Source organism: Thunnus albacares, chromosome 15 (genome assembly GCF_914725855.1).
Source record: "Thunnus albacares chromosome 15, fThuAlb1.1, whole genome shotgun sequence".
In the NCBI taxonomy this organism is placed as follows: domain Eukaryota; kingdom Metazoa; phylum Chordata; class Actinopteri; order Scombriformes; family Scombridae; genus Thunnus; species Thunnus albacares.
Window position 1 is genome coordinate 28573838 of NC_058120.1, and position 27500 is coordinate 28601337.

At 41.2% G+C, this 27500-nt stretch overlaps 1 protein-coding gene across 2 annotated transcripts in view; it reads right to left on the bottom strand.

Moving 5' to 3' along the window:
* LOC122998234 (neuronal PAS domain-containing protein 3) overlaps positions 1 to 27500 on the bottom strand; it is a 370534-nt gene that overhangs the window by 103022 nt on the left and 240012 nt on the right. For both annotated transcript variants that reach the window (XM_044375006.1, XM_044375007.1), the window contains one exon: positions 5834 to 5923. In XM_044375006.1, the coding sequence (XP_044230941.1) occupies positions 5834 to 5923 (90 nt within the window). The remainder of the gene's footprint in view (positions 1 to 5833; positions 5924 to 27500) is intronic.

Sequence of the window (27500 nt, forward strand, 5' to 3'; positions counted from 1 at the left end):
GCAAGCGTTGCCTGCTCTCATAAACACACACAAACACAAACACACACACACATGCAAACACACAAAAACATTTATATGAACATGAACACACACACACACACACACACAGTGTGCAGCGTTGTCGGATCAACAGGGTGTCACTGCTGCTCCTCTACACACAACAACAGCATGTTTCCATCTTCCGCCTGTTCTCATCTGCATTTTCAACACAAAACTAAACAAAAAGACGACATAATGTATGAAAACATGAAAAAAAATGTTTTAAACCCTTTCGACCTTGAGTCGTCTGACCTGAGAATAACAATACATGACGTGAAGAAGACGTGTTTTAACGCTATAAGCTCAGAAGTAAAAGAGGTTGAAGACTGGTTCAATATTTGTAAGTTTGAATTGAGTGAATCTGTATCTGTGTTTGGAAGGATGCACGACACTATGACACCTGTTTCCACTTCTTCATCTACTGCAGAGGAAGTAATTAGCAGCGTCTGCCTGCAGAAAAGCAGACAGAGTAACCTAATGAAGAATAATAATATCCAGTTCACACAGAGACACGCCGCTCAGGAGACGTGATTTCATCTCCTTTGTTTAGCGGGATAATCGAGAATAGTTGAGCTTTAGACGAGACGACGCGGAGGGCAGCCGATGGAAATGATCTCCTGGAGACTGTCTTAATATACAACTAACCTGCAACAGAAAAAATGTTTAGATGGAAATATAACGTGGCCAGAATAACGTTTGCTCTCATCAGAAGGAGAAAACATGACGAGGAAAGATCATAAAGACTTTAAAGTCTTAAAAAACATCTTCTTCTTCTTCTTCTTCTTCTTCCTTCAGTTGGATGTTTGAGCTTCTCTGTGCAGAATGATGTGAGTTTGTTTTCACATTCATTCATCTGCATGGAGAAGAAACTTTCTCTGAGCTCATTGGATGTCTGATTAAAAGGGGGGCGGGGCTACGAGGACAATTTGTGACATCACAAGCCGATCCCGACGTGGAAACCTGAAGCCTCCAGTTCATAAACACTGAGAATGAACTTTTAAGATGAAATGTATTTGCATGTCTCTAGAAGAAGAGAGAGAAGAAGAAGAAGAAGAAGATGTCACTTTAAGGATTTTTAACAAGATAATTTAACTTAAACAAGTTATTAATCAAAGTAGAATATTTTACATGTCTGGAGGAGATCTTTAACATTTTTATTTGTCTAAACCTAAACACAGACGAGAAGTCCTGTCCGACATCTACGACGTCAGAGCGACGTATAAATGCAGCATCATCCCAAAAAAAATATCGCCTGTGAACATGTGATCATCCACGCAGCGAATACGTTCGTCAACCACAGACTGTATAACAATATGGACGTAGTTACCGTGACGTCACCCGTTGGTTTCTGACTGCCTAATTCCCAGCCAATCAAAAACGGGCAAAGAGGCGGGGCCGAACGGCTGAAACAAGCCACCTAGCGGCTGGCGGACCTGTCACTCAAAGCAGCCATGTCCTTCATTATGCAGAACTTTACAGCTTAATAAAATTTAAACTGGTGAGTTATAAAGAAATTCACCTCCCGTACAGTTGTCATGAAAGAGGAAATTAGCTTGACATTGTACCAGGCTGTAAACATGTTTATATCTGCTGTAAAGTTGATATTTTAACATGGGGGTCTATGAGGATTGACTCGCTTTTGGAGCCTCAAGTGGTCGTTCAAGGAACTGCAGCCCCGGAGGTCGCCGCTTGTTGTCAACGCAACGTAACCGTCACATCCTGTCTGGACTTTGTCTGTTACTCTTGGACTCCTCTTGAGTTTTCAGTTTTGCATTTATGTCGCCTGGTTTTTTTCTCTATTTGTGTTTATGTGCACCTCCTCTCAGCTGCCCTGCATCACCCAGGTTATCCCAGCTCCCACTGCTCCCAGTGTGTCTCTCCCAGTTTATCTGCTCCCAGTCTGCCTGTGTGTCGTGTCACCTGTTGTCTGGTTACTGTAATGGGGGAAATTGCTGATCACTCAATAAACACACAAAGAGAGCATTGTCAGGTTATGAAATAATGTAATCAAATAACACAAAGATACCACCTAGCTATCTTTTCTTTGTCTGAAAGGTTAACCAGTCCCTTAAATACTGCTCGTACAGAATTTAAGACATCTGTTTACTAACCTTACAGGTCAGCAACCCTCAGATAGAAACATAAGTCAAAAGTTCAGCTAACCTAGGAACAGTCTTTCTTCACGACCATATATGACAGTACATAAGCACCAAGTAGCATCACAAAATAACATAACTACTATATTAAATTAAGGACAAACCACACTATCCTCTAAAGCTGATCAGTTTTACACATAAACATCTACATAACTACAGTTTATCTCATCACTGGCTCAGGTAAAGGTATAACAGAATAAACTGAACTGTTAGACACACAACTGCCTCATCTTACACAGCAAAGAACGAAGTTTAGAACAGACACATCACACACAAACTAACACTAAACTGAACTTAAACACTGTCTGAAACATGAATGATATATTGAAGAAATACATCAAATGATAACCTGTTATTCAGTTTTCTTTTACATTACTTTAGTTCCTGTTTTAGTTTTGAAATATTTCCAAACATCCGTACAGGCCAGACACACATGCGGTGATTTCCTGTCTTCACTGGACAATGTTAATATTCTTCTTCTTCTTCTTCTACTGCAGCTCTTTTAGCCAACTTTTTTGTAAAACTGGATGGATTTCTCCTTGTGTGTGTGTGTGTGTGTGCTGGTGTGTTTAATAAAGATAAATGTATGTTTGTGATTGAGTTTGCTTCATAATATTGTCAGTTTTATTCATGTCTTTTTACTTTATTTATTTACAGAAGTTGTTGTTGGTTGTAGCTCGGCTGGTAAAAACTGCAGCACAGATTTAATTAAAGCTCTCTCTCTCTCTCTCTCTCTCTCTCTCTCTCTCTCTCTCTCTCTCTCTCTCTCTCTCTGACAAACTCCAGCTCATCAACTTTTTATAGCAAAGAATTAAAATTCAAAAAGGAGAGAAAGTAAAAAAAAGAGAAGAGTGTGTGTTGTAGGAGGGAGGGAGGGGGGGAGGACTTTAACTTTACTCAGCGGCCGTGTTTAATTACAGCTCCGCTCTTTGTTAATGACTCTATTAACAGCTTGTTTGATTGGCCGGCCACGTCCGTCGTCTCCCCGGCGAGACGACGGCGAAGAAACAAGTTTAAACCGGCAAATCCTCTTTACACATAAATCTGCCTTCAGATTGTTCCAGCGCGCCGGCCACCGAGCGAGAAAATTCATAACCTCGTCAATTTGTCAAAAGGCTTAAAAAAAAAAAAAAAAAAAATCCCCCCCATCAACCTCCCCGCCCGCTCGCCACCCAGCCCATTTTTCCTGCACGCCACGATCTAATTAAAGTTGAAAAATAATTAGCGATATATTTTCCTTCCTTAAAAAAAAGAAAAAACTAAAGAGAGGGAAGGGCAGTGATTAAAGGAGAAGAGGAGGAAGGAAGAGCAATTAAGAGGATGGAGGTTGACGAACTCTGTGTACACATGTAGGATTACAGGGTGAGACTCCTACAAGGCAAAGACAAGCTTGATCTCTCTCTCTCTCTCTCTCTCTCTCTCTCTCTCTCTCTGTCTTTCACTTTTTCTTCTTTCTTTTTTTTTTTTTTTTTTTCTTAAATCGGCGTGCCACTTCTTCTCGCAGCTGATAAAAGCCGAGAGAACAAGATAACCAGCTCGGCGGAGAGCTGGCGGAAAAGCTTAGGGGACCCGATGTGACAATTAATCAATTATTTGATAGAAATCATCAATCAATCTTGGTGGGGGAATTAATCCAGGAAGGGGGGTGAGAGAGGGTGGGAGGGGTGAGGGAGGGAGGTAGAGAGACACATTGACAGAGAGAGGGAGAGAGACAGAGGGGGAGAGAGAGTGATGTGCCTTCCTCTTTAATTTGGTAAACTGATTGGCCTTTTTTTCTCTCTCGCTCCCATATCTGAGAGCTTCCTATATCTAATTTACAGAGACAAGGAGTTCACATTAAACTAATGGAGAGAGAGAGAGAGAGAGAGACCTAATGCATGTCATGGCAGAGACAGTAAATACCAGCTCCTCTCTAGAAAACAATGTGCAGGGTTCAGAGTTTCCCGCCTGCGCGTCATTTTCACACAGATCAACATCTGTAGTCGCAGGAACGAGTTTCACTAAATGATCATATAGAACAAATGTGAACCATATACTGGTCTTTACTGGGAGGAAAAACATGAGAAACGTTTAAAACTTTAAAGGGATATTCCAGTGATTTAGTGCTCAACTTCCAGACATTTGGAGGACTCGAAGCAGCCAAGATATCTGCTAGCCATGACGATAAACTGAACTTCATGTGTAAAATATATATATTTTTATATATATCTTTATTTCAGCCTGACTGTATCACATCTATATACTGTGATGTAAAGGTGTGTTCACACAGGAAGCAGAGAAAATGTTCACCTTGTGTCATTCAGGTGAGTTTGAACACCAGACCAGATGGACCGCAGATGTTAGCTGTAAGCTAGCTAGCAGCTGTGTGTGTGTGTGAGTCTCTCTCCTTTTTCCTCTCGTTCTTTGTACGTATATGAAGCAGATTCATGAATCGTGCTGCGTCTAAAATCCCCTTCATGTTCTGTCTGAACACACAGTAACATCAACTCAGGTTTACAGGTATTCAACCCCCCCCAAAAAATGTCTTCATGTCTCCAGATGTTTGTGCATCATTTCAGGTCATATTCGGTTTCTCTGGGAACACTGGGGACACTGGGATCTAGAAGACAGGAACGCTGGTTTGAACAAAGTTTGGACAAACAACCTGAGCTGATCCACCTGCCGGCCAAAAATAATTAGAAATGACCAACAACTTAAGCACAAACAGAAGCGACCGGGTTACAAGAGGAATAAGGAGCTGCAGTGTTGATGGTGTGTTCAAGTGCTGCGGGAAACCTCCAAGACATGAGTCTCTGCTGATGAACAGCAACCTTTTTAACTGAGGAGGCTTCCAAATTCACATGACCTTTACACAACAACCCCGTCTGCAATATTCTTTTATTTATTTTTTATATGAACAACAAAACACAAAAACTTTCTGTTCTCCAACATGACGCACACAGAAAAAAACTAATAAAACTGCTTCAGATACTTGATAGAAACTTCAAAATCTTATCATATAAAAAGAGGAGAATAAAACATCTCTGTCAGCCGGCGCTGGACGTGTTGTTTACTCCTGTACGTCTTATTACCATCAACACGTATCGGCAGTTTGAACACAAGCTGGCAGAAGCTATGAGCTGAAGAAGGAAATGTGACAGTTTGAATCTCTTTTAATTCAGCAACACACACACACACACACACACACACACACACACAGCTTGTCAATACTGACTTATTAGCGCCTCCAAGGTCGATGTGTTGACCTTCAGGATGGACGCCTGTCTCTATTAACAAGAAGTGGTGGAGAGTGAACCAATTGAGACGCAGAACTCATTACCAAGCTGACAAAGTACAATGAAGTGTCCCCGACACACACACACACACACACACACACGGCGATAAAATATGCGTTGTCGCTCGCTGCACAAATCAACAACCGTCCGACGAGCTGATGAGATTTTAAATAAGCCTTAATTTGTTGGGAATTGTCTTTGGTAATGATAGGAGAGAGAGAGAGAGACAGAGACACTCAGAGAGAGAGAAAGATGAGAGGAAGACTGTTGAATTTGCAAGTAAGAAGCCAAAAAACACTGACTGAGCTGTGAAACGCTCGTGTTTCCACACAGATAAACAGTCATATAACAGTCGTGACTCACCTGTGACAGTCCCAGGTAGATGGAGACGGTCTCAGAGATGTAGAGGAAACGTCCCTCCTTGTTTAGTGCAAATACAAACCCGTCCAGAGACTGAAAACAGACAGAAACAGACAGAAGAGAGGTGGAGTTTTAATTTCATGTCAGAGCAACTTGAAGATATCGATGATCCACCTGCTGCTGACTGACTGAGAGCTTGTTAACGAGGTCTTAATGAAGCTTCAGATGATGTGGTCGGACAATAAGAACCAGTAAGAACCAGTTCAGTTAATAAAGTATGTACAGCATCAGTGTTTGAGCGTCTAGACTCTGATCACATCAGAAACACATCATGGAGTGGGGAGCATCGATACTAACTTCCTGCAGGTGGATGCTGGGTGGAGGCTTTTAAATGCTACATGAACAGCAGCAAGCAAGCAGGTGTGACAGCAGGTATGCAGCAAAAGTGTGAGCAGAACACTGACAACTTGAGGGTGCGTTGGATATATGTTACAGTGAGGGGAGGGTGCCATGTGAGGGGAGCAGTGACTTGAGTTTGGATGCCTGAACTAGCTCACAGGCTTCACTTCATTACCGATCGACTATAAATCAAACTGACGACTGTAGAAACCGCCGGACAACACGACACAGGTTATTATATTGATTCTGTCCTCGCCTGATGAGTCAGTGCCAAACTAGACCGTCAGCTGACACAGTTGATCCAATAAAGACTTGAGGCTTGAATAAGTTTTAAGCTCTTTCCTTAGTTTCCATGTTTTTCCAGATTTCTTTATGTCTCATTGAATCCTCTCTTTGTAAAACTGAATCGAAATACGTCTGATTACAATTAGTTGTCCATGTTTGATATATTCACAGAGATAAATAATATATTCTCCAAGACATTTCAATAGCAACCACACTGTCAAATAAAACAACTGTAAAAATATTAAAACAAAGAAATAAAGTGTTTCCAGGAAGACAATATCAATTCAATTTGAAACTTGAGCACATGGCTAGCTAACCAGCCAGGGTACAGCTAGCTAAACAGCCAGGATACAGCTAGCTAACCAGCCAGGATACAGCTAGCTAACCAGTCAGGGTACAGCTAGCTAACCAGCCAGGATACAGCTAGCTAAACAGCCAGGATACAGCTAGCTAACCAGCCAGGGTACAGCTAGCTAAACAGCCAGGATACAGCTAGCTAAACAGCCAGGGTACAGCTAGCTAACCAGTCAGGGTACAGCTAGCTAAACAGCCAGGGTACGGCTAGCTAACCAGCTGAGCACCAACAAGCAAGATACCAAACATATTCAAATCTTTGCAGAAACAAAACAAAAGGGACACATTTGTTATCCAACTATCATTAATATACAACAGATCAACTTATGTGGTACTCATAGGTATATATTGTCAAAACTTCACCGAGACAAAATACTGAACTTCACACAAGCTGCAGTTGCAGCAACTAAAAATGGAGACTGATGCAACAGACTTGATGTAAGTTAACGATGACATCATAAAATTATACCTGCAACCGAACAAATAATATTAATTACCAGCAAAATAGTACTTGAAGAAAAAAATAAAAATGGAAAAAAATTTTTTTTCATGAGCTGATATTAGCGTACCTCACACGAACTCATGAACTGTGAGCTGACAATGACGAGGTCACCATACAGCAGCTGACCTTCATTATCAGCATCATCATCAACATCAGCAAATCCTCTAACAGTGATGAAGGTTTGATGTGATTAATACTGGTGTAACTTTGAGTAAATACCAATCAGCCTTCACATTCTAGACTCATTATGACAAACATGCTGTTCTATACTGTTGGAGGAAATGACATCACAAGGTACAGAACAAGCGACTAACTGATAAATGATAACCAGCAGTGGCGGTAATGTATCCTGCAGGCACATCAGATTAGTGGTAAGTCTGCCACACACACACACACACACACACACACACACACACACACACACACACACATCTGAGTGTGTCTAATGGTGTATTTATGTGAAGATCACGGCGGAACACTCAACTTCAGCAGCACATCACACATATGCATGAACACACACACACACACACACAGGTCTGACTGTGTCTAATGTTGTAGTTATGTGAAGATCATGGCTGAACACTCGACTCTTCAAGCACAATACACTGACTCAGACACACACACACACACACCAACACACACACAGGCATTTATACTCCTGAGGTCAAGCAGGTTAATTACATGTGGTTCCTACTGTTGCTGCTGATACGCCAGCTCCGTGTGTGTGTGTGTGTATGTGTGTGTGTGTGTGTGAGACTCAATCTCTTCATCATTAATATTAATTGTTTGCATGTACAGTATGTGTGCAAGAGTGAGACAGGACAGACAGGAGGTAGAGAGAGAAAGAGATAAAAATTAATTAAATAAGGAACCGAAAAAAAAAAGAAGAAGAAGAAGAAGAAAGCGACCAATGAAATATCTTCTTCTGGGAAAAACCGTGCTGATAGGCTGTGAATATGGACTGTGATGCTCCTGACATAAATCAAAACAAGATGGGTCGAGGATAGAGATCAGTTTTTGAGTTTGACAGTTAAAATGACACCTTTATGATTGAAAAATGTCTGTCATTCAACTTAATCTGCATGTTTGGTTGAATTTGTTTATATTTCTCTATTCAGTCAGGTTTCAAACACTCACTCTGTTGACCTTTAACCTCTCATACCTGACTCGTCAAAGTGATACTTACCATAATGTGTGTGTGTGTGTGTGTGTGTGTGTGTGTGTGTGTGTGATAGCTGCTCCCTGCCTGTGTCCATTTAGTCTGCCCTCTCTAATGCTAATGAGATGCTAATGAGATGTTAATCGTCAATGAGCCTCATCAATGTCCATCCATGCTGGGTTCCTCATTAACGCACACACCCTGATTCTCTCTGCGTGTGTGTGTGTGTGTGTGTGTCTCTGTAGCTAGGTATTTGTTTACTGTGTATACTATAAGCTAGGCTAAGCTAGGCTAACATGATTTCATTGACTTTCAATAACTTTGTTATTGGATAATTTATCAAAACCAGATAATTTGGATGGAAAATGTTCAGATGTTATATTTTTTGCTCTTCTTATGTACATCAACATGAGTCGGTTGTGAGCATTTGGGCCAACTTCATCATAAAAAAAACCGTGCTTCTATTTTGAAATACCACTTCCTGCTTTCTAGTCAGTAGCAGCGAGCAGCAAGTAACCTATCGATGCCGGCTTTGTGGGTCATGTGACCTGGTTCATTTGAAAACAACTTTTCTTCTCTTTATCATTTTCATCTGCAGCTGTTTGTTCTGTTTACATTTGTATTGTTTACATGTTTTACTGTAAAAAAAAAAAAAAACAGTTTTGAATAAAACTGAATTATAGTTGGAGCTGATAAATGTTGGTTTTAACCTCTAATGTCCATCTCATCTGAAAAAACTGGACTATAACTTACATATTTCATTGATTTCACACATATTGCATGTATTTGTCCATATATACAGTATTTGTATGTATATATGTAACTGTATATTCCTTGTTAATTTCTTCTTTTAGTGCAACTTTTGCATACTTTTGTATAATATCTATTTTATTGCCAATTATATTGTTTTATTCTACTCTAATTTAAAATATTCTAATATGTGCAACCCTGTGTTGTTAACTGACACAACTGAACCTTGAAATTATAAAAGATATTTACAACTAACAGTTTAGACCTCTGTTTATAGGTGAAGCATCTTTTTTCTGGGAGACTTTAAGTCACTACGCAGTGCAAAAAGGCTCAGAGCATTCATGAAATATGCTGTAATGTTAACCTGTGTTAATAAGCTTTTTATAAATCTGTATTTTTCTGTATTTTTTTTTTTTTCCATGATGGAGGCTGCTGAGGTTTACTGGAAAACTGTGACACAGCTGCTAAGCCTCTCTGTAGGTCATGGATTACTTCCTGCCCCCCTTTTAAAGTAACATAACACAACAGTGAAAAAAAAAGGGGGAAGCTGAGATGTGGAGATAATCACAACCTGTGTTTTTGCTTCTTTTTTTTTTTTTACCGGTTTTATCATCTTGTCTGATTGAGGTCCAGGTTTAGCAACAAGCTGCTCCAGGTGAAGGGAAGCAAATCTGCCCGTTTCAGAGGGATTAAAACGGATTAATTAGAATTGGAAAGTGAGTTGAAAGGTGGAAGCAAGTGTGTGTGTGTGTGTGTGTAAATTATGCTGATATGACGCTGATGTAAACACTAACACTCTCTCTCTCACACACACACACACACACACACACACACACACACACACACAGAGAGACATAAGATGTGCTGTAAACAAACATAACCTTGCTGACTGCTTCGTTAATTCCCAGGTTGCCTCCCAGAGGTTAAACAGGCCTCAGATTATTAGAGCAGCGACTCCAAGCAGAGCTCACACCAAACATTGTTTTCTGCTGTATGTTTTTGGGGGAGTTTTTTTTTTTCTTCCTCTTTCAGTTTGAAATTACTTACAAGGTCGGCGGGGGTCTCGAAAAGGTCAGCGAAAGGTTGTAAGACGCACAAAGGTCGGTGTAACACTCAAAAAAAAACAACATTCAAAGCCTCAGTAACAGTAACTGACATTTTTTTTGCAGAAGCAACGGCATTTAAAATATTCCAGTGAAAGAACATCACTGAACAACACTACTGATAGAAAAAAGAAAGTGCAGAAATGTTTCAGTTGTTGGTTATAGCAGAGCGTGTTTGGGATTCCTGTGCATGTGTGGATTTAACATTATAAAATAAAGCAGAGTCTACAGCTGTAGCCTTTATAATGCTAAGCAGGTATAATGTTTACCTCATTAACTGTTTAGCATGTTAGCATGCAGACGTTTACTGAATAACACAAAGTTTCGCAGGTGTTTAGTCATAAATCAAAGTATTGGATGAATTAAAATTTGACCAGATGATGGCGCTAGATAAAAAGTCAAGAGATTAAAGTTATTACAGTTCATCCTGAGGGGAACATGAATGTGTGAGCTACATTTTCACAGTAATCCATCTAATAGTTGTCAAGATATTTACATATAAAAGACTACTAACACCTCACGGTGGCGCTAGAGAGGAAAAGATACAGGATCGTCTGGGAACCGTGGACTAAATTTTGTGCCGATCCATCGAGTAGATGTGAAGTTACATCACGGAATAAGTGAAAAAGTTTGACTACGGCGATCTATCGAATAGTTGTTGAGATATTTAACTCTGAGAGCAAAAATTTTAACCTCAAGGCGGCGCTAAAGGAACAATCAGAATATTAACCAAAGACGGTAGGATTCATCCTCTGGGGAACATGAACGTCTGTACAACATTTGATAGAAATGAGATATTTCAGTCAACCGACAGCTAAAAGTAGTAAAAGCAAGAGAGAAGCTAAATACTGCAAAGCTAAAAAGTTACACAGTGACTAAATAAACTGAAATAAAAAGTAGAAATTGCAAAAAAACACATAACATTTAGGTTCCAATAGCAAACTGTCACAGTTCTCCATTAACATGTACAGTCCTCAGTCTGCAGCAGACGACAAATGAGACTGTCAGGAAATGTGCATCACCTTCACATTTAAACAAACAGACGACATGTTGTACGGAGCATAAACCGACCTTTAGTCTCACACAATCCAAACCCTTCAATAGCAAACCGGCCCTGATCTCCTCTCATCAGCTGTACAGTCCTTGTTAACATAAAGGAGGCGAACGTAACAACCGACACAACACGGAAACACCTGAGCCCGATCAGACGCAGACCTGCTCCCCAGTCCAGGCTTTTAACATCCAACAGCTGTTCTGGCACCAGACCAGTACAGATCCTGAAAACCAACGTGGTGGTATAAAAACTCTTTTAATATTTATGAGATCATATTCTGACACAGACCCGAATCTATCGAGTTCAAACTCAAAAAAAAAAAAGGAACCAAAACCAATCAAACCAATGAAACCAGTAGATCCGGTATCAGCTGACCTCAGCCTGTCAGGTGGGATATTGTTTTTCATGCCCGTTGTTGTTTTTCACTTGTATTTGCATATTAATAACACACACACACACACACACAAACACACTGGGGCTTTAGATTGGTGTGTGTGTGTTTTGGATATGTGTGCAGTAATGTGTGACCAAATGTTTGTGTGTATCACCATATGTGTGTGTGTGTGTGTGTGTGTGTGTGCGTAGGCCAGACAACAAGCCAAGGACGAGACTGAGACAGACCGACATACATGCAGAAAATGAATAAACAACACAAACAAACATGCAGAAAACGCACACACACACACACACACACACACACACACACACACACGGTGGAACAAATGGACATAACAGCAAAAGTTGTGCACCGACACACACACACACACACACTCAGAGTCATTGTCTCTATCTCCTCTCCTGTTTCACACACACACACACACACACACACACACCCTGTGGCGGCGGCTTGTGTGTGTGTGTGTGTGTGTGTGTCTTTATGAAATCACAGAGGGTCTGACCGCCTCATAGTAATTATGCTAATTGCCTGGATGCCCTTGCCTTTATTTATGCGCGGCTGCTAAGATAAATAAAAGGAAATTGCTTTGGATCTAACTGTATTCATTTCAGCATGCTAACTAGAATGCTAACGCCGCTCGCTCCATCAGTGTGTGTGTGCGTGTGTGTGTGTGTGTGTGTGTGTGCAGCAAGGGAGCGAGCGAGCGAGCAAGTGAAGGGGGGGTGGGGGGGGTTGAGGGGGTAGAGGGGGTGGCACAGATTTGTTTACCCTTCACAAATTCTGCAGGTAATTGCAATTTTGATTGTACATGTATTTATTTTATTCTGTGTGTGTGCGTGCGAGTGTGTGTGTGTGTGTGTGTGTGGATGTATTGTATTGATGTGTGTGTGTGTGTGTGTGTGGCCCTGAGGTGGGAGGGTTACGGTGTGTGTGTGTGTGTGTGTGTCAGTGCTTCCTGTCTCTCAGTCCTCTGTCATAATGAAATGCTTTGTTCTATTAACCAGAATATAACTGTGATCATGTGATATCACTGAAAGCTCCGGGCAAAAGCTAATAAATGGACTTGAGGCCGCAAACAGTTCAGACTGGATGCGAGGAATCAAAAGGTTTTATTTATCACAGAAAGGGTTGTGCAGTTCTGCAGTGAAACGACAGTCTGGTAGCTCCAAGACTGTGCAATATTAGAAGGCTTAGTGGATTATTAAAGACACATTAAACAATATAGCGTAACATACATTTAATGTACAGTATAGTTAGCTGCAGGTGCAACATTAGAGACAACAGCCTGAGGATAAAACTTCCTCCTCAGCCTCTCTCTGTCTGAGCTTTAACGCTTCAGCGGTGTAAACAGGTTGCTGTTACCGGGGGTGAGGTGAGAGGAGTCTCTGGCTATCGTCTGGGCTTCTAGTCAGTACCTGTCTGTATGTTTTTGTATGTGTCCTGCAGATCGGGGAGAGAGAGGGTTTTTTTTTTTTTGTGATGCGCTCTGCGGTGTGCGCGTGCCACCCTGTGGAGGGCTTTACTGGTCCTGAGAGGAACAGCAGCTGGCGTAGCAGGCCAGAGATGCTCCCAGACGTGATGCTCTGGATAGTGGAAAAAGGATTTTTTAGAGTAGCTGCTGATACTTTTATAAGTTTTCTGAGGTGGTACAGACTATTGCCTGGTGTATTCTGGCTGAATGTCTGTATGGTTCGTCCCGTCTAAGTATGTTGTTGTGTGATACAGTGTTAGCACCTTTCTACTAATCAATAGCAGGACAACAGTGTATTATAAATCTCAGTATAAAGAGAAAAATGGAGCTTGTTTACTTAACTATTGGGGTATTTTTTTTGTCCAGTCCATCTCTACACAAACTGATCAGATTGTGATGACATATATTGATCACATTCCTGCTGCCCAGAGGATGAACCCCTTTAAGATTTTAATTTCCCTGCAGCAGCGCCACCTTCAGGACAAACTTCACATGTAGGAAAACACACACCGACCGAGCTTTAATAAATCCAGAAAACCACACTCACGTAGAAGCACACATATATCTAAATGTTAGGCCATAGACAGTAAAAGAAAGAATTAATAACACACACACACACACACCCACACACACACACACACACACACACACACACACAAATGTCTAAATCTGGGCGTTCAGACATTAAAAGAAAGAATTGCAATTGATTAGTGAGCGCTGCTGAATGGCTCGCTCCCTCCGCTTCCCACCTCCTGCAGATTACTGCATCGATCGCCCCCCTCGCACACCCACACGTATACACAACACACACAGCAGACGAGGCCATCTTTTAACCATTCAGAACGGGCGGGTTTAAATGTTACTGTCTAGCTCCCTGCCTCTTAATGACAAATGGAAAAACAGTGTGTGTGCGTGTGTGTGTGTGTGTGTGTGTGTGAGAGAGAGAGAGAGGGAGAGAGGGAGGGAGAACAAATGAATTGTAAAAAAAAAAAAAAAAGGCAGAAAAATGGGGGGAGAGAGTGATATATATATATATAGGAAAGCGACAAATAAAGAAATCAAGAAACAAAGAGGAAGGGAGAGAGGGAGGGAAGGTGATTAAAAAGGAATAGAGAGAAAAGAGAGAAGAAGAAGATCAATGGAGGGAGAACAGGAAAAAAAAGAGAAACTTAGGAGGACAAAATTGAACAAGAAAGAGAAAAAGTAAGAAAGGAGAAAATGAGAGAGGACAAACATTATACCCACATGTGAAGGTTAAAGAGGACAGATTCTGCACATTTACAGCTCTATATTTATAATCTGGGGCTCTACTGGAATATCTTTACATGATTCCCAGTTAAAAACTCCTTATTTATCTTCTACTGGTCCTTTATGCAGCCCCTCGGTTCAGCCTCTGTCTCTAACAGGCCGTTTTAGCTGCTGTCTCTTTATACACTTAAACACCGACAGCGGCAGAATTTCAGTCTCAGTATTACTGGATCTCAGTGCCGCGTTTGACGCAGTCGACCGCAACATATTACTAGACAGACTGGAAAACTGGCACAGTACTAAACTGGTTTGAATCCTACTTAAAGGACAGGGACTACTTTGTGTCTGTAGGTAATTACACATCTGAGTGGACAAAAATGACATCAATCAATCAATTTTTATATATATATATATAGCGCCATATCACAACAGAAGTCATCTCAAGGCACTTTTCACATAGAGCAGGTCGAGACCGTACTCTTTAATTTACAGAGACCCAACAATTCCCCCCAAGAGCAGCACTTGGCGACAGCGGTAAGGAAAAACTCCCCTTTAACGGGTAGAAACCTCAAGCAGACATCGGCTCTTGGTGGGCGGCCATCTGCTTTGACCGGTTGGGTTGAGAGAGAAAGAAAGAGAGAGGGAAAGGGGGAGGAGGGGGGACAGGAGAGCAACAATCACAACAACAAGCACAAGCATCAATAGACAGGGAAGGATGACATCAGGACTGTGAAGGACCGCGAAGGCCGAACCTGCGGAGTTCCCCAAGGCTCCATTCTGGGGCCTCTTCTGTTCAACATCTACATCTCTCCCACTGGCTCAGATTATGAGAAACAATAAAATATGCTACCACAGTTATGCCGATGACACACAAATTTACATAACCGTATCACCAGGAGACTCTGGTCCAATACAAGCACTGAGTAAATGCATTGAACAAATCAACGATCGGATGTGCCAGAATACAATACACGACATTCAGCCACTAGATGTCGCGCTAAAGCACCGACGTCTCAGACCAAAACAAATGTGTGTGTGTGTCGTTTACTCAATAAAGTTGAGTGGGAGAAAAGAAAGCAGCTCACGAAACTCAGATCAAACTGTCAAACCAGGCAGTGCTGATCAAATATTGAAGATCCTGTTCCTGCGTTGCATGTTTCAAATGCTTTCAGAAACATATTTTAGTGTACTGGTTAGCTGTGATTTAAGAAAGTTTGTGATGCGGCCGCCATATTGGAAATGGACGGACCGGCTACCAAAACAAAGAACAAAGAAGCTCAGATAACAACACACACAGAGTGAGTGTGACTTTATTCTCTGTTCAGGTCGCCATTACTCCACTATATCTTTACATAGCAAACAGTTGTTTGCTGACATCTTGTGCGGCTGAATGTCATTTATTGCCCCTTTTAAGGCCCCGCCTCCTGATGAGCCCACTCTGTTCTGATTGGTCAGCTTTCAGGAAGCTTCCTCTGGCTCCGGAGGCTACGTAAACAAACTATAGTGGCAGGATTTCACTTCTTTTCCTCCTTCTTTACTCCAAATGTCAACTTTTCAAATCCATCCGTACATGTTGGAGCTGAATCACATCTGAAATATGAGAGTGGACAACACATGGAAACACCTTAGCAACCACCTTAGCAACCACCTTAGCAACCAAGGCTACAGAACGGACCGCTGGTTATGGGAATACGCGATGAGCGATGACATCAGCTCGTCTGCAAAGTAGAAAAAACTTTGCAAACGCAGCGTTCAGAGCAGGTTGAAGCCCTGACTTTTCTACATACGTTCACCTCAAGTTTTGGAACTTTGATCATGTTTAACATCCGACATCAGAACAGGATATAAAGAAAAATCAGCAGAAAAGCTGAATATGTCTCTATTTAGGAAATTGTTTTTTAAAAAACTGGGCATTAGTAGTAGTACATACATTTTAATTTGAATTAAAATATACACAATGTAAAGTTAACAGGCGAAAACCCACAAGTTTAGTCCTAAAAGTTCTTTAATGTTCTTTAAAAATTGAACCATCTCTCCTCCTTTTAAAGAAAAAGAAAAGATTAAAAATGTTCCTCTGAGTCTGACAGGACATAAATAATAGTAAATCACCAAAGGCAAAGCATGTCCCCTGCAGACATCAGATGATGAACGTGGCTGCAGGGATTTTCTCCTCGTTCAGCCACGAGAGCATCAGGCAGCGTTCAGACTGATCCTACATCAGCTCCCTGTGAGAAAACAACTCTCATTTGAATTAGAAGTTAAAAACATGGAGAAAAAAAACTTAAAACAGGCTCAACTTTTACTGAAAAGCGATGAAATGTCATCTGGAAATCACACACAGAAGAGGGGAGAAAAGGGAGTGAAAGTAGAGGAAGAGGGATGAAAGAGGGAGGAAGAGTTAGAGGTGGAAAGAAAGGGGCGGGAGGAGGAGGGAAATAATAGACGAGGAGGAAATAAAAGATAAAAGAGGAATAAAAAAAGAAAGGAAGCAAGGAAAGAAAGTTTATGTTGCCTTCAGGTGCTCCTCTGAAGCTCAGATTTATGAGTTTCAGAGTTTAAAGCCTGCGCCGCATAAATATTACAGATAAAATTTAAATTCAAATTGTTTTTTTCTTATAAAAAGAAGCAGAATCTAAAAAAACTTCAGCTGAAAAAAAACAAGCGAGTTATAACAGAATCAGAGAGGCAGGGCAGCATATGGCTCTTTACAGTCTGACCCTCTGGGTTTTAAAAGGCACAGTTCACTCATTCGGTTTCCCAGTTTGCATCCCAGTGCACACATTAACAACAACTGGAACGACTGGAGCAGCAGATCCTCAGCTGCACGGGGGACAATAAACTCTCCTCCAGGCTCCCATAAACACAATATTTGCCTGGTTTTATTTTTTTATTAGCATCTTTTTTTTTTTTTAAAGCAGGCTGGTCTGTTGGACGTCTGCCAAGCGAATGTGATGTCTTACAAACACAAATATCGCCTGATTTCTTCTCTGATTCAGAGGAAGGGCTTTTAAATTAGTGACTGAATGTGTTTATATTTTCAGGTGTTTCTATTTATTGTCAATAAACGCTAACTAATAAACAGCAAAAATAAAAATGTTGGAATGAAAAGACAGACATGGATGATCTGTCTATTCAACGACTGTAGAGACATAAAAATGTTTTATGACAACATGATGATTAAAGCTTTGTTAGGTTAAAGGAAACATCACTCGGACTTAAAGAGACGTCACTTTGAGGCGCTTTCACAAAGATTTTATTGTTTTATTATAAATTTGTAGTTAAGCTCCAGCGGTCTGGTCATGTGACCTCCTCCTCCTTACCGCCTCACTGTGAACTTCCTGTTAAAGAGCTGCTTCCTGTCCAACTAATGTACTGACAAGCAGCATCAAGAGCCGGGCTGACATTCTGCCTGCAAAGGTCAACACACACACACACACACACACACACACACACACACACACACACACACACACACACATACACACACACACACTTGCTATCATTGCCAAGTCCAAAAGGTCAACTTCATGCTGATTGGTGATAGAACTATCAAATGAACCAATCAATAGGCAGGAGGAGGAGGAGGAAGGAGGAGGAGGAAGGAGGAGGAGAGAGAGGGGGGCTCCAAGGAGAGAGAGAGGAGAGGAAGAGCGATCCTCCAACATACTGAGAAAGTAAAGAGAGGAGAGAGAGAGAGGAAGAGGAGGAAAAGCAGGTTTGGATGAGCGAGGAAAGGGAAAAGGAGAGAAAGAGGAGAGAGATGTTGGGGGGGGGGGGGGGGGGGGGGGGGGGATAGGAGGAGTAAGGTGCAGAAAGGTCAACATGTCAATATCGGAAAAGACAGAGAGAGAGAAAGAGCAGGTTATGTGAACATTGGGATGGGAAGTAGGACAAACAGGAAAAAGGAGGATTTGAGGGAAGATAGGAAGGAAGGAAGGAGGAAGAGAAGAAGACTGGGAGTTGAGGGGTGAGTGAAGGGAGGGAGGGAAGAGAGGAGAGGAGGCAGAGAGGGAGAGAGAGATGGGAGGAAGAGTTGAGGGAGGAGCAGAAAGGTCAACATGTCAATACTGTAAAGAGAGAGAGAGAGCGAGAGAGAGAGACGTACAGAACAGCAAGGAAAAGAAAAAATCATTTACTCAGTATTCTGTGTCGTGTATTAAGATGCTGATATTTTTCCACAGTATATATATTCAAATTATTTTTAACTAAATTATCATAATGTTTAACTTCCATCTAGTCATCCATGTTTAAAGTCAATAATCATGTCATTTTTAAAGGTGAACGTATGTAGAAAAGCTGCTCTGAGCACTACGTCCTCCTCGTGATGACATCAGACACAAACAGCCGTCCGTTCTGTAGTCTTTGTTGCTAAGGTTGTTGTTAAGGTTGTTCATGTTGTCTACGCTCATATTTCATATCTGATTCAGCTCCGACACGTACGGATGGATTTTAGAAGTTTCCATTCTGACAAAAAGAAGAAAAAGAAGCCTCCGTATGCTTCTTCAGTGTCTGTGTTTAATCTGACAGACATACACTGAGCTGCTTTAGCTAACAAGCTACAGGCACATAGTCTTGAAAAATCGTGGACCAGAAAATTTAGCATCTAAACTAACGAACGCTTTACCTGCCTAGCGTGCAAACTGACATTAGCAGTTTGTTTGTTTGGCAAGATAAAACAAGACATATGTCCATAAGATGTAACAACAGTCTTTATTCAAAGTCTTTGTCTGCATTTCACTAACTTTAACCGTGACTCTTCTGTTTTCATGTGTAACTAACTACAGTGATTGTGTGTGTGTTTTTGGGTCTGAGCGCTGCCAAAAGATGACCTACACTCAATACTGTACCTGAACGCATCCTGCACTTCTGCTGGCAGCAGTCAGAGGCCAATAAACAATCACAGTACATGTGTTACATGAAATAAAATACCTTAAATCAATGTGTTGGGTCGAGGTTACATGTGTAAAGTACTAGTGAAACATGGTTATGCAACCTTTGTAGACAGCGATAGAGATTAAAATAAAAATCTGTTCCGTTAAACAACTGGAAAACACATGTGGTGTCCTAAAACAGTTTGCACAATAGCTGCAGTATCATTATAGTTTTATATTTCCTGACACAAAGTTATGTTCATGTTAGAAATATGTGTGAGAGGACAGAAGCAGTGAGAGCAGCAGAGAGAGAGAGAGAGAGATAACAGCATCAGTGTGATACTGCTGCAGACACTCGGAGCTGTCGACGCTCCGCGTTTTTAATCAAAAGCAACAATCGACAAGTGGACAGGTGACCAACACACACATGCACACACACATACACACACACACACACACACACACAGTGACAACCCTCAAGTAATAATTCTACTCTTCCAGTTATTGCTCAGAGCTCAATATCACTTTAATTCCCTGAAGAGGTGTGTGTGTGTGTGTGTGTATATGTGTGTGTGTGTGTATTACAGTCAGTCTCAAGGTCCAGGAGTGACTGAGGCTCTCTCTCTTGGCATACAGTGACAGCTGTACTACTACAGCTATTAATACCTTTCTATCAATGAAAAATGTATTTCAAAGTTTATCTGAAGCTAATATGAAGCTTCAGCGTCCAAATGAGTCAAATCAAGTAGATATCTTTCAACGTTACAGTCTTTTTAGTGCCAGAGTTCCTCTTTTTGTTACTATACTTCCACCTGCAGCTCAACAGGGAAACACAAAGACTGTAAATGTGTCAGATATCCACTTGATATGACTAACTCAGACTGATGAAGCTGAATAGAAGCTTCACATCAACTTTTAAATGCAGCTTTTAGCCGATATGAACAGGAGGAATGATTACAGCGATGATTACTGTTCATATGGACACACTGGAAAAGTTGTGAATTTGTCCTTTAACAGAATAAAATTCAGCGGTCATGTGACAAAACTTTCTTCATTCTACATTTATGTCTCTTATTTTTTATGTCTTTTTTTCTGATTTCTATAAATTAAACCTGTTTTAAAAGAATCAATCAGCTGTTTTATTCTGCTGTTTGTTCTGGAGTTTTCAACCACAACACCACATGGTCTTCATCAGCCGACACGGTCTGTTTGTTTTTTAAAAATCTGTAGGTGTTCAAACTTTTGAAACTCAATGTCCCCTCTTACTTATTCCAGAGCTTTCAACCATATCACACGTGCGTCCAAACGCAAGCTCCACTCTGAAGCCGACACGGACCGAGAGACGGACGTCCTAAAAGTGCTCGGGAAACGATGGAAAGTTTGAACACCTCACAGTTTCATGACTTCATCTGCTGATGAAGACCGTTTAATATGGTCGAAAGCTCCAGAACAACTGAGTGAGTAAGTAGCACATGAGTGTTGAGCTCTATATTTTCGAGCTCTGTATTTTACTTTGACAGGTCATGCGTCTCCGGTCTCAAATCTGTTGCCATGGAGATGAGAAGTGGGTGGACACGGGCGATCGAACACACACACACACACACACACACACACACACACACACACACAGAGAATATGTTGTATGACTCAAGGACAGCAGTGTTGATAAATCTCTTTAATGCTCTCCAGATGGATGCTGTTTCTCTGCAGTTTAACCTTAGGATACCCTTCCAAAACACACACACATACACATACACACGCACATGCACGTGCACGTGCACACACACACACACATGCACGAGACACAGAGCAGATGCACAGACGTCAGGAGTATCTCTCTTCCTCATTCTGGGTTCGTCTTGTCTTGACTCTCTGCTGCAGAAAACAACAGGTGACGACAAACTCGCCACAATTACACACTGATAGAAAGTCTGTATGTGTGACGTCTTTAGGAGGGAAACAACACAATCCTGCAGTTTTTGTATGTGCACCATCTTCAACCCCAGTTAGACTGCACTGGTCCCAGTGAGTTAAAACCAGGTGAGGATGTTCTCTCCTCTCATTGGTCAGATGTGACACACACACACATAGTTATTCAAAAGAAACAAAAATTGTGCTCAGCGGGTCCTGCACCGTTTCTCTCTCTCTCTCTCTGGTTAATCACATGCTCGCTCGTTCTCTTTAATGTTGTCTTAGTTCCTGATTAACTTAATGATAAAAGATACACTGATAACATCTTCAATATTAGGAAGAGAAAATGTAATTACGATGCTCATTTAATCAATTATCCCCGCAGTTATGGTGTGAACATCACCATTCATGCGGCTGTGTGGTTTTTTTTTTTTAATTTGCGGTGGTGGGAATGGGGTTTTTATCACATGCAGAGCTGTGGTTTAAACTGGGAAGGAAACGGCTGGAAGTCGCCGCAATCATGATTCATTACTGGCAGAATACATGCTAATGATCATTAGCGCTTCACAGTTTACTGGAGAGGTTTTTCTTAATCCTAATTTTTTTTTTTTATTGGACAATTTAACTCTAAATATTCTGTATCTATTCTGCACTAGAGGAGCGTTTCCTCTGATAGAAGAATTAAAGTTACATGCTCCTTGTACAAAAGAGTGTAGCAGTGTGTAATGTGTGGATGAATAATGTGCAGAGAATTATCAGCGACTCTGCAGCTCCTCTCGGCTTTACGGAGCTTTATAGTGAGTTTCAGCTCATTGTTTATCTGTCCGGCTGCAACTTTACTGTTTCTGGTTCACTCTCAGCGTCTCTCATAGCGTCGTTTTCAGAGAAAAAGCTCTAAAAAAGCCACTGTACACTACCTGCTCAGCACCAAACAGACACAGTTAGCTGTAAGCTAGCTGGTGAACATAGTGGAGCATTTAGCAGCTAAAGAGCCAGATATTTCCCTCAGGAGTCGGTGGAGAACAAAAACAGAGCTAAAAGAGAGTGAATATTGGACTTATAATCACCAGGTGGACAGAAACACGACTCCACATGAATGATAATGTTGCTCCGTAACTGCTGGATGTGGAAATAAAGCAACTGTTTGCTAAAAAGTTTAACATGTCAGCTTAAAAGATGATGATGAGTCAGTGTTGCCCCCAAGTGGACAAAAAAAAAAAAAAAACATCAGTTAAAGCAGGTTTAACCAAGTAGAGCCTCAAAGTTCATTCACCTTAAAGTTACCATCCTTAAGATTTCAGACCTGGTTGCTTTGGTGCCACCTGTGGTCACTGGTGGTAACTGCAAGTCTGGTTTAATAATACAGGAAACACTCTTTGAGCAGCTAAGTAGGCATTATGCTCTGGATGATGATTCTGGTGCAGATTCTGTAGCCAATTATGACCGTCCTCATGATCAATATTGGCCCAAAGCCTATAGTTCAAAGTGTAAACATAATATCCACATGCATATTTAAAATTTTTGGTAATTGTGGTGAATTATTAGCCGCAAGAAAACGAACCAAAAACATGAAGAAGACGCAGTTTCTCATGTTTTCTTCACAATGAAATGTTTTTATTTAGATGTAGTCTCTGAAAGAATAACAGTAAAACATACAAGATCAAGATTTTGAGGTTTCTATAGAGACATCTCAGTCTGCAGCTGAGCAAAGAGAGAGAGAGAGATGAAGATGAAGATGGAGAGGGATGGAGGGTGGAGGACAAGAACGGGAGGCGAGGGAGCATGGAGGGAAAAGCGAGAAAAAAAAAAAAAAAAAAAAAGGGGAGAGAGGGAGAGGGGAGATTATGATTCCAAAGCAGCGGACGGCATTTGTCTTCATTTGGTGTGACTGCCTTCATGCGTTATTATTAGTGGCTGTCGGAGAGAGAGAGAGAGTGAGGGAGAGAAAGAGAGAGAGAGAGAGAGAGAGAGAGAGAGGGAAATGAAGTGGGGAGGTTGTAGGAGAAAAAAGAGAGAGAGAGAGAGAGAGACACTAGAGAGTGATGGGAGGAAAAAAGAGAGAGAGAGAGAGCTTTTTTCAGCGATGGGCGGTGAAGGAATCAACCACTGAAACACACACACACACACACACACACACGCACACACACACACGCGCACACACACTTAGAGTTACATTGGAGGCGGTCCAGGACATGACATCTATTTTAAATATTTGTCCTGCTTACAGGGAGATGAAGGAAGGTCAATGGACTCTACCAGCGTTTCACACACACACACACACACACACACACACACAAACACACACACACACACACACACACACACACACAGACACACACTTGTCTCAGCTGGTTTTGCTACAATCTTTCAATCATACGTCAATTTCTGTTTCCACGCTGAAACAAGCACTATATTTTTATTAAATCAATAAGTTATTTGTTACATACACTTTACTTCTTCACACAGATAATGTCACTGGTTGAGTTTAAAGTCAGTGGGAGGAGGAACTGGGTCTAACTGGGTGTTCAGAAGGTAAACATTTAAAAAAAAAAAGGGAAATAAGCCCTGGTGGTTTAGGTGGTTGACTGTCATCCCTCTACGCTCTCTCATCCTTCTATAATAAAAAAATATCTCCAAAAATAAATAAATAAATAAAAAGTGAGGGTGTCAGTGAGGGCTTGTTATTTCAGACACTGATAAAAAAGTTGTAATTGGATCCAGGAAAGCTGGTTTGACAGCAACAGATCCATGAGTTTAAAAACTTATCAGACACCGAAACACTGTACGGCAGTTTATATAACACTACGAGACAGGAAATTACAACTGTGGAAAGTTATCACAAGGGCAAACGATAGAATCACACTGTTTCAGTAACAATTACTGTAAGTTTAATGGACAGGTTCAACTTTTTTTTTGGGGAACCTCTGAACAGTTTTCTAATGTGAGATTAGAAGTCGGAGAAGTTTCCGGCTTGAGGAAACAACAGTCGGTGCAGTGACCGTGTGTGTGCCACTCGCTAAAGTCTTGTTGTAACAGAAAAGGTTGCCAGGTTTGATACAACACAACCTAAACCTGCACTAACCAACCGTACTGCAGCCGGAGACGCTGCACAGAAGAACCGGGCGGATGAATACGATGTTGTTCATCAAGAAAAAGGTCCGACGCATGACTCAGAGCAGACAAATGGTTGTTTTTACATTTCTGTTTGTGTTCAGATGTTAATCAGAGCTTTTAGAGGTGTTTGTAGGTATATTTTTCAGCTGTGGACACATTCAGGCTAAAGATGTGCAGAAGGCCCAGTATTTGTATCTGTATTTGTTGAGGCAGCAAAATTATTTGTATTTGTAATCGAATAAAAGTGGAAAGAGGCTTAAAAATCCCTTTTTTTTGTTCTTATTAAGCTTATAATTTTAAAAATTTAAAATCAGGCAATGTGCGTCATGTAGCAGGTGGATGTGACTCCCCTCCTGCTGATAGACGTCACAGCGGAGCAGAGATAGCGACTATAACCGACCTGCTCGCTGCTATTTGACATGTTTTGTTTTTTTCTTCCCAAAAACAAATAATTTAAAAAATATTTGTATGAGACAAATATTCATAAAAAAAAAAACCCCACTATTTGTGCTTTGCAGAATAACGTATTTGTAGTCGGGCACACTGTTTCCCCCGGTTACAGCCTTTATGCTAAGCTACGCTAACAGCATCCCGACTCCATCTCCGTTCTTAACACACAGACACGTGACTGATATTGACTTTCTCATCTAACTCTCAGAGAGAAAGTAAATATGATGATGAAGCGAGTGTTTCTCCTCAGATTTTCATCCAGAGGCTGACGCTTTAACAAATAAAGTGAAACTGTGACATCAGAAGCTCCGCGCAGCTCCGTCTGTTCGGTCTCGTTAGTGTCGGCTTTAACTCAGACGTCTGATGTTCCGACTGACTAGATTTTTACTTCCTCCGAGAAACATTTAGACGGCAAAAACTGTCTCTTTTCTTGACCTTCTTTCATCCAGATCTCATTCCCAGTTTAACAAATGAGCTGATATTGACGCTGTGTGTGTTTTTCTCTCTGTGTGTTCCAGTTATTAATCCATAAAGCAGCAGCTCTGTCTGTTTCCTCCCTGTTAATGATTTCTCTGTATATTTTCTCTGCAGATAAAGTGCCCCCAGATTGATTTTCCCTTTTTTTTTTAAAAAAAAAAATCTCATTAAGATGATTCTTTTCCTCTCGTTTCCCCCCTCTTCATCCCCTTTCGGTTTCTTCTTCCTTTTTTTAGGACAAGCAACTCCCATCCAATCAAATAAACCCTCCTCTCTTCGATTTCAGTTGTTTCCTGCTGCTGTGATGTTATTTTCATTTGTACATTTTCTTCATCTAAAAAAACCGCAGACGGTTTGATGCACACAGGCGTGCAGACATGAAATCATGTACACAAGCGTGTTCAAATGCACATACATGCACATGAATCGCAGGTATACATACGGGTGTAACATCAAAATAAGACTCGGGTACAATAGCTGCATGGAATCTGCTTCACTCTCTCTCTCTGCTCCTTACTCTAACCAGCTGATTTAGTGCTGAGGCACGTATTGGAGTGGAAAACAAACGCCTCCAGCAGCAGCAGCAGCAGCAGCAGCGGCGGCGGCAGCAGAGCGAGAGGTGATGTTTGACACACCGCTAAGTTGCATGGTAAAAATTTAAAGAGACTCTGTGTACAGCGAACATCCCGAGTATACACGTCCTGATTGTGAGCCTGCGGAGAGTCGGAGCAGCAGGAGAGCAAATAACTCCCCGGTGCGGTAAACCCCACCCGTCTGGTGCTCCATGTAGAGAAAACAAACACCGGAGGAGGCATAAGGAAGCTCTGTTTGATCTTTTTTTTTTTTTTTTTTAATGTAAAGAAATACAAGCAGACGATGATGTGAAACAGATTAAATGGTCAAATACAATAAAAGCAGAGTTTGATCAGATGTACATTTTGTTTGTTTTTGGTTTGAACAGTTTCTGTTCTGTTTTTGAAGCTTAAACTAATCAATTAAAATCCATTTGGGGCTTGTAAACAGATAATACATGATACCTTTTAATAACTGATGTTAGTGTTTATGTAGTGAAGTGTTTTGTGTTACATTCCGCTATTTTTTATAATTTCCTAATTTTAATTTTCCTGATACTTTCCTGTAAAGACGTATGATGTAAACAGAGATATTATTCTGTTTTATATTGTTTTCTGTTGTATTATAATATTTCCACTGAACTTGATGAGGCTGCAGGTTGCAGAGGGAACAGAAGATAAAGATTGTTCATATTTTTTATTCTCTTATTCTTCTTCTGGATTTCACGAAGCTGCAGCGACAACATGCAACACATAACTTTACATGCACGTGCTCCTCTCTGTGAAATAACATTTTAATGAAGTATAAATCAAACCAGAAGCCAAACAAAAACCGGACGAGACCAGTTCCAACCAGACTGGACCACAACACACACACACACACACACACACACACACACACACACACAAAAACAAAATACAATAAAACAGACTAAACTTTGATGACACTGTGACACTGGAACCAGAACTGTACAACACACACACACCAACACACACACACACTCATAGGCAAACAGATCGGTGATGGCAGTGAAGCCATAACCTTCCCCTCCCTACCCACAATCCCTCTAGGGATGGCCCTCGCCAGCTGCTGCCGCTGCTGCCTCCATGACTGAGAGTCTAACACACACACACACACACACACACACACACACACACACACTGAGGAAATTAGAGAGAGACAAAATGAGAGAGAAACATGAAAACAGGAGGGGGAAAAAAAAGAGAGAACGACAGGAATGAATGAGGTGAGAGAGAGAGAGAGAGAGAGACAGAGCCAAAATCATGGAGGCGTTTCCCGTTTGATTAGAGCAGATTTCTCTGTTGGATTGTAGTGATTATGGAGGGTGACAGAGCCAGGTGACTGAGACATGCCAGCCGTCACACACACACACACACACACACACACACACACACACACACACACCTCTGCAGACTCTTGTTAATACGAACACAAGCACATGTGTCGCACATCCCGTCTGTACGCGACCTGCAATCACAGCGGGGGGGGGTTTGATTTTTTTTTTTTTTTTTTTTTTGTGACACCAAACGAA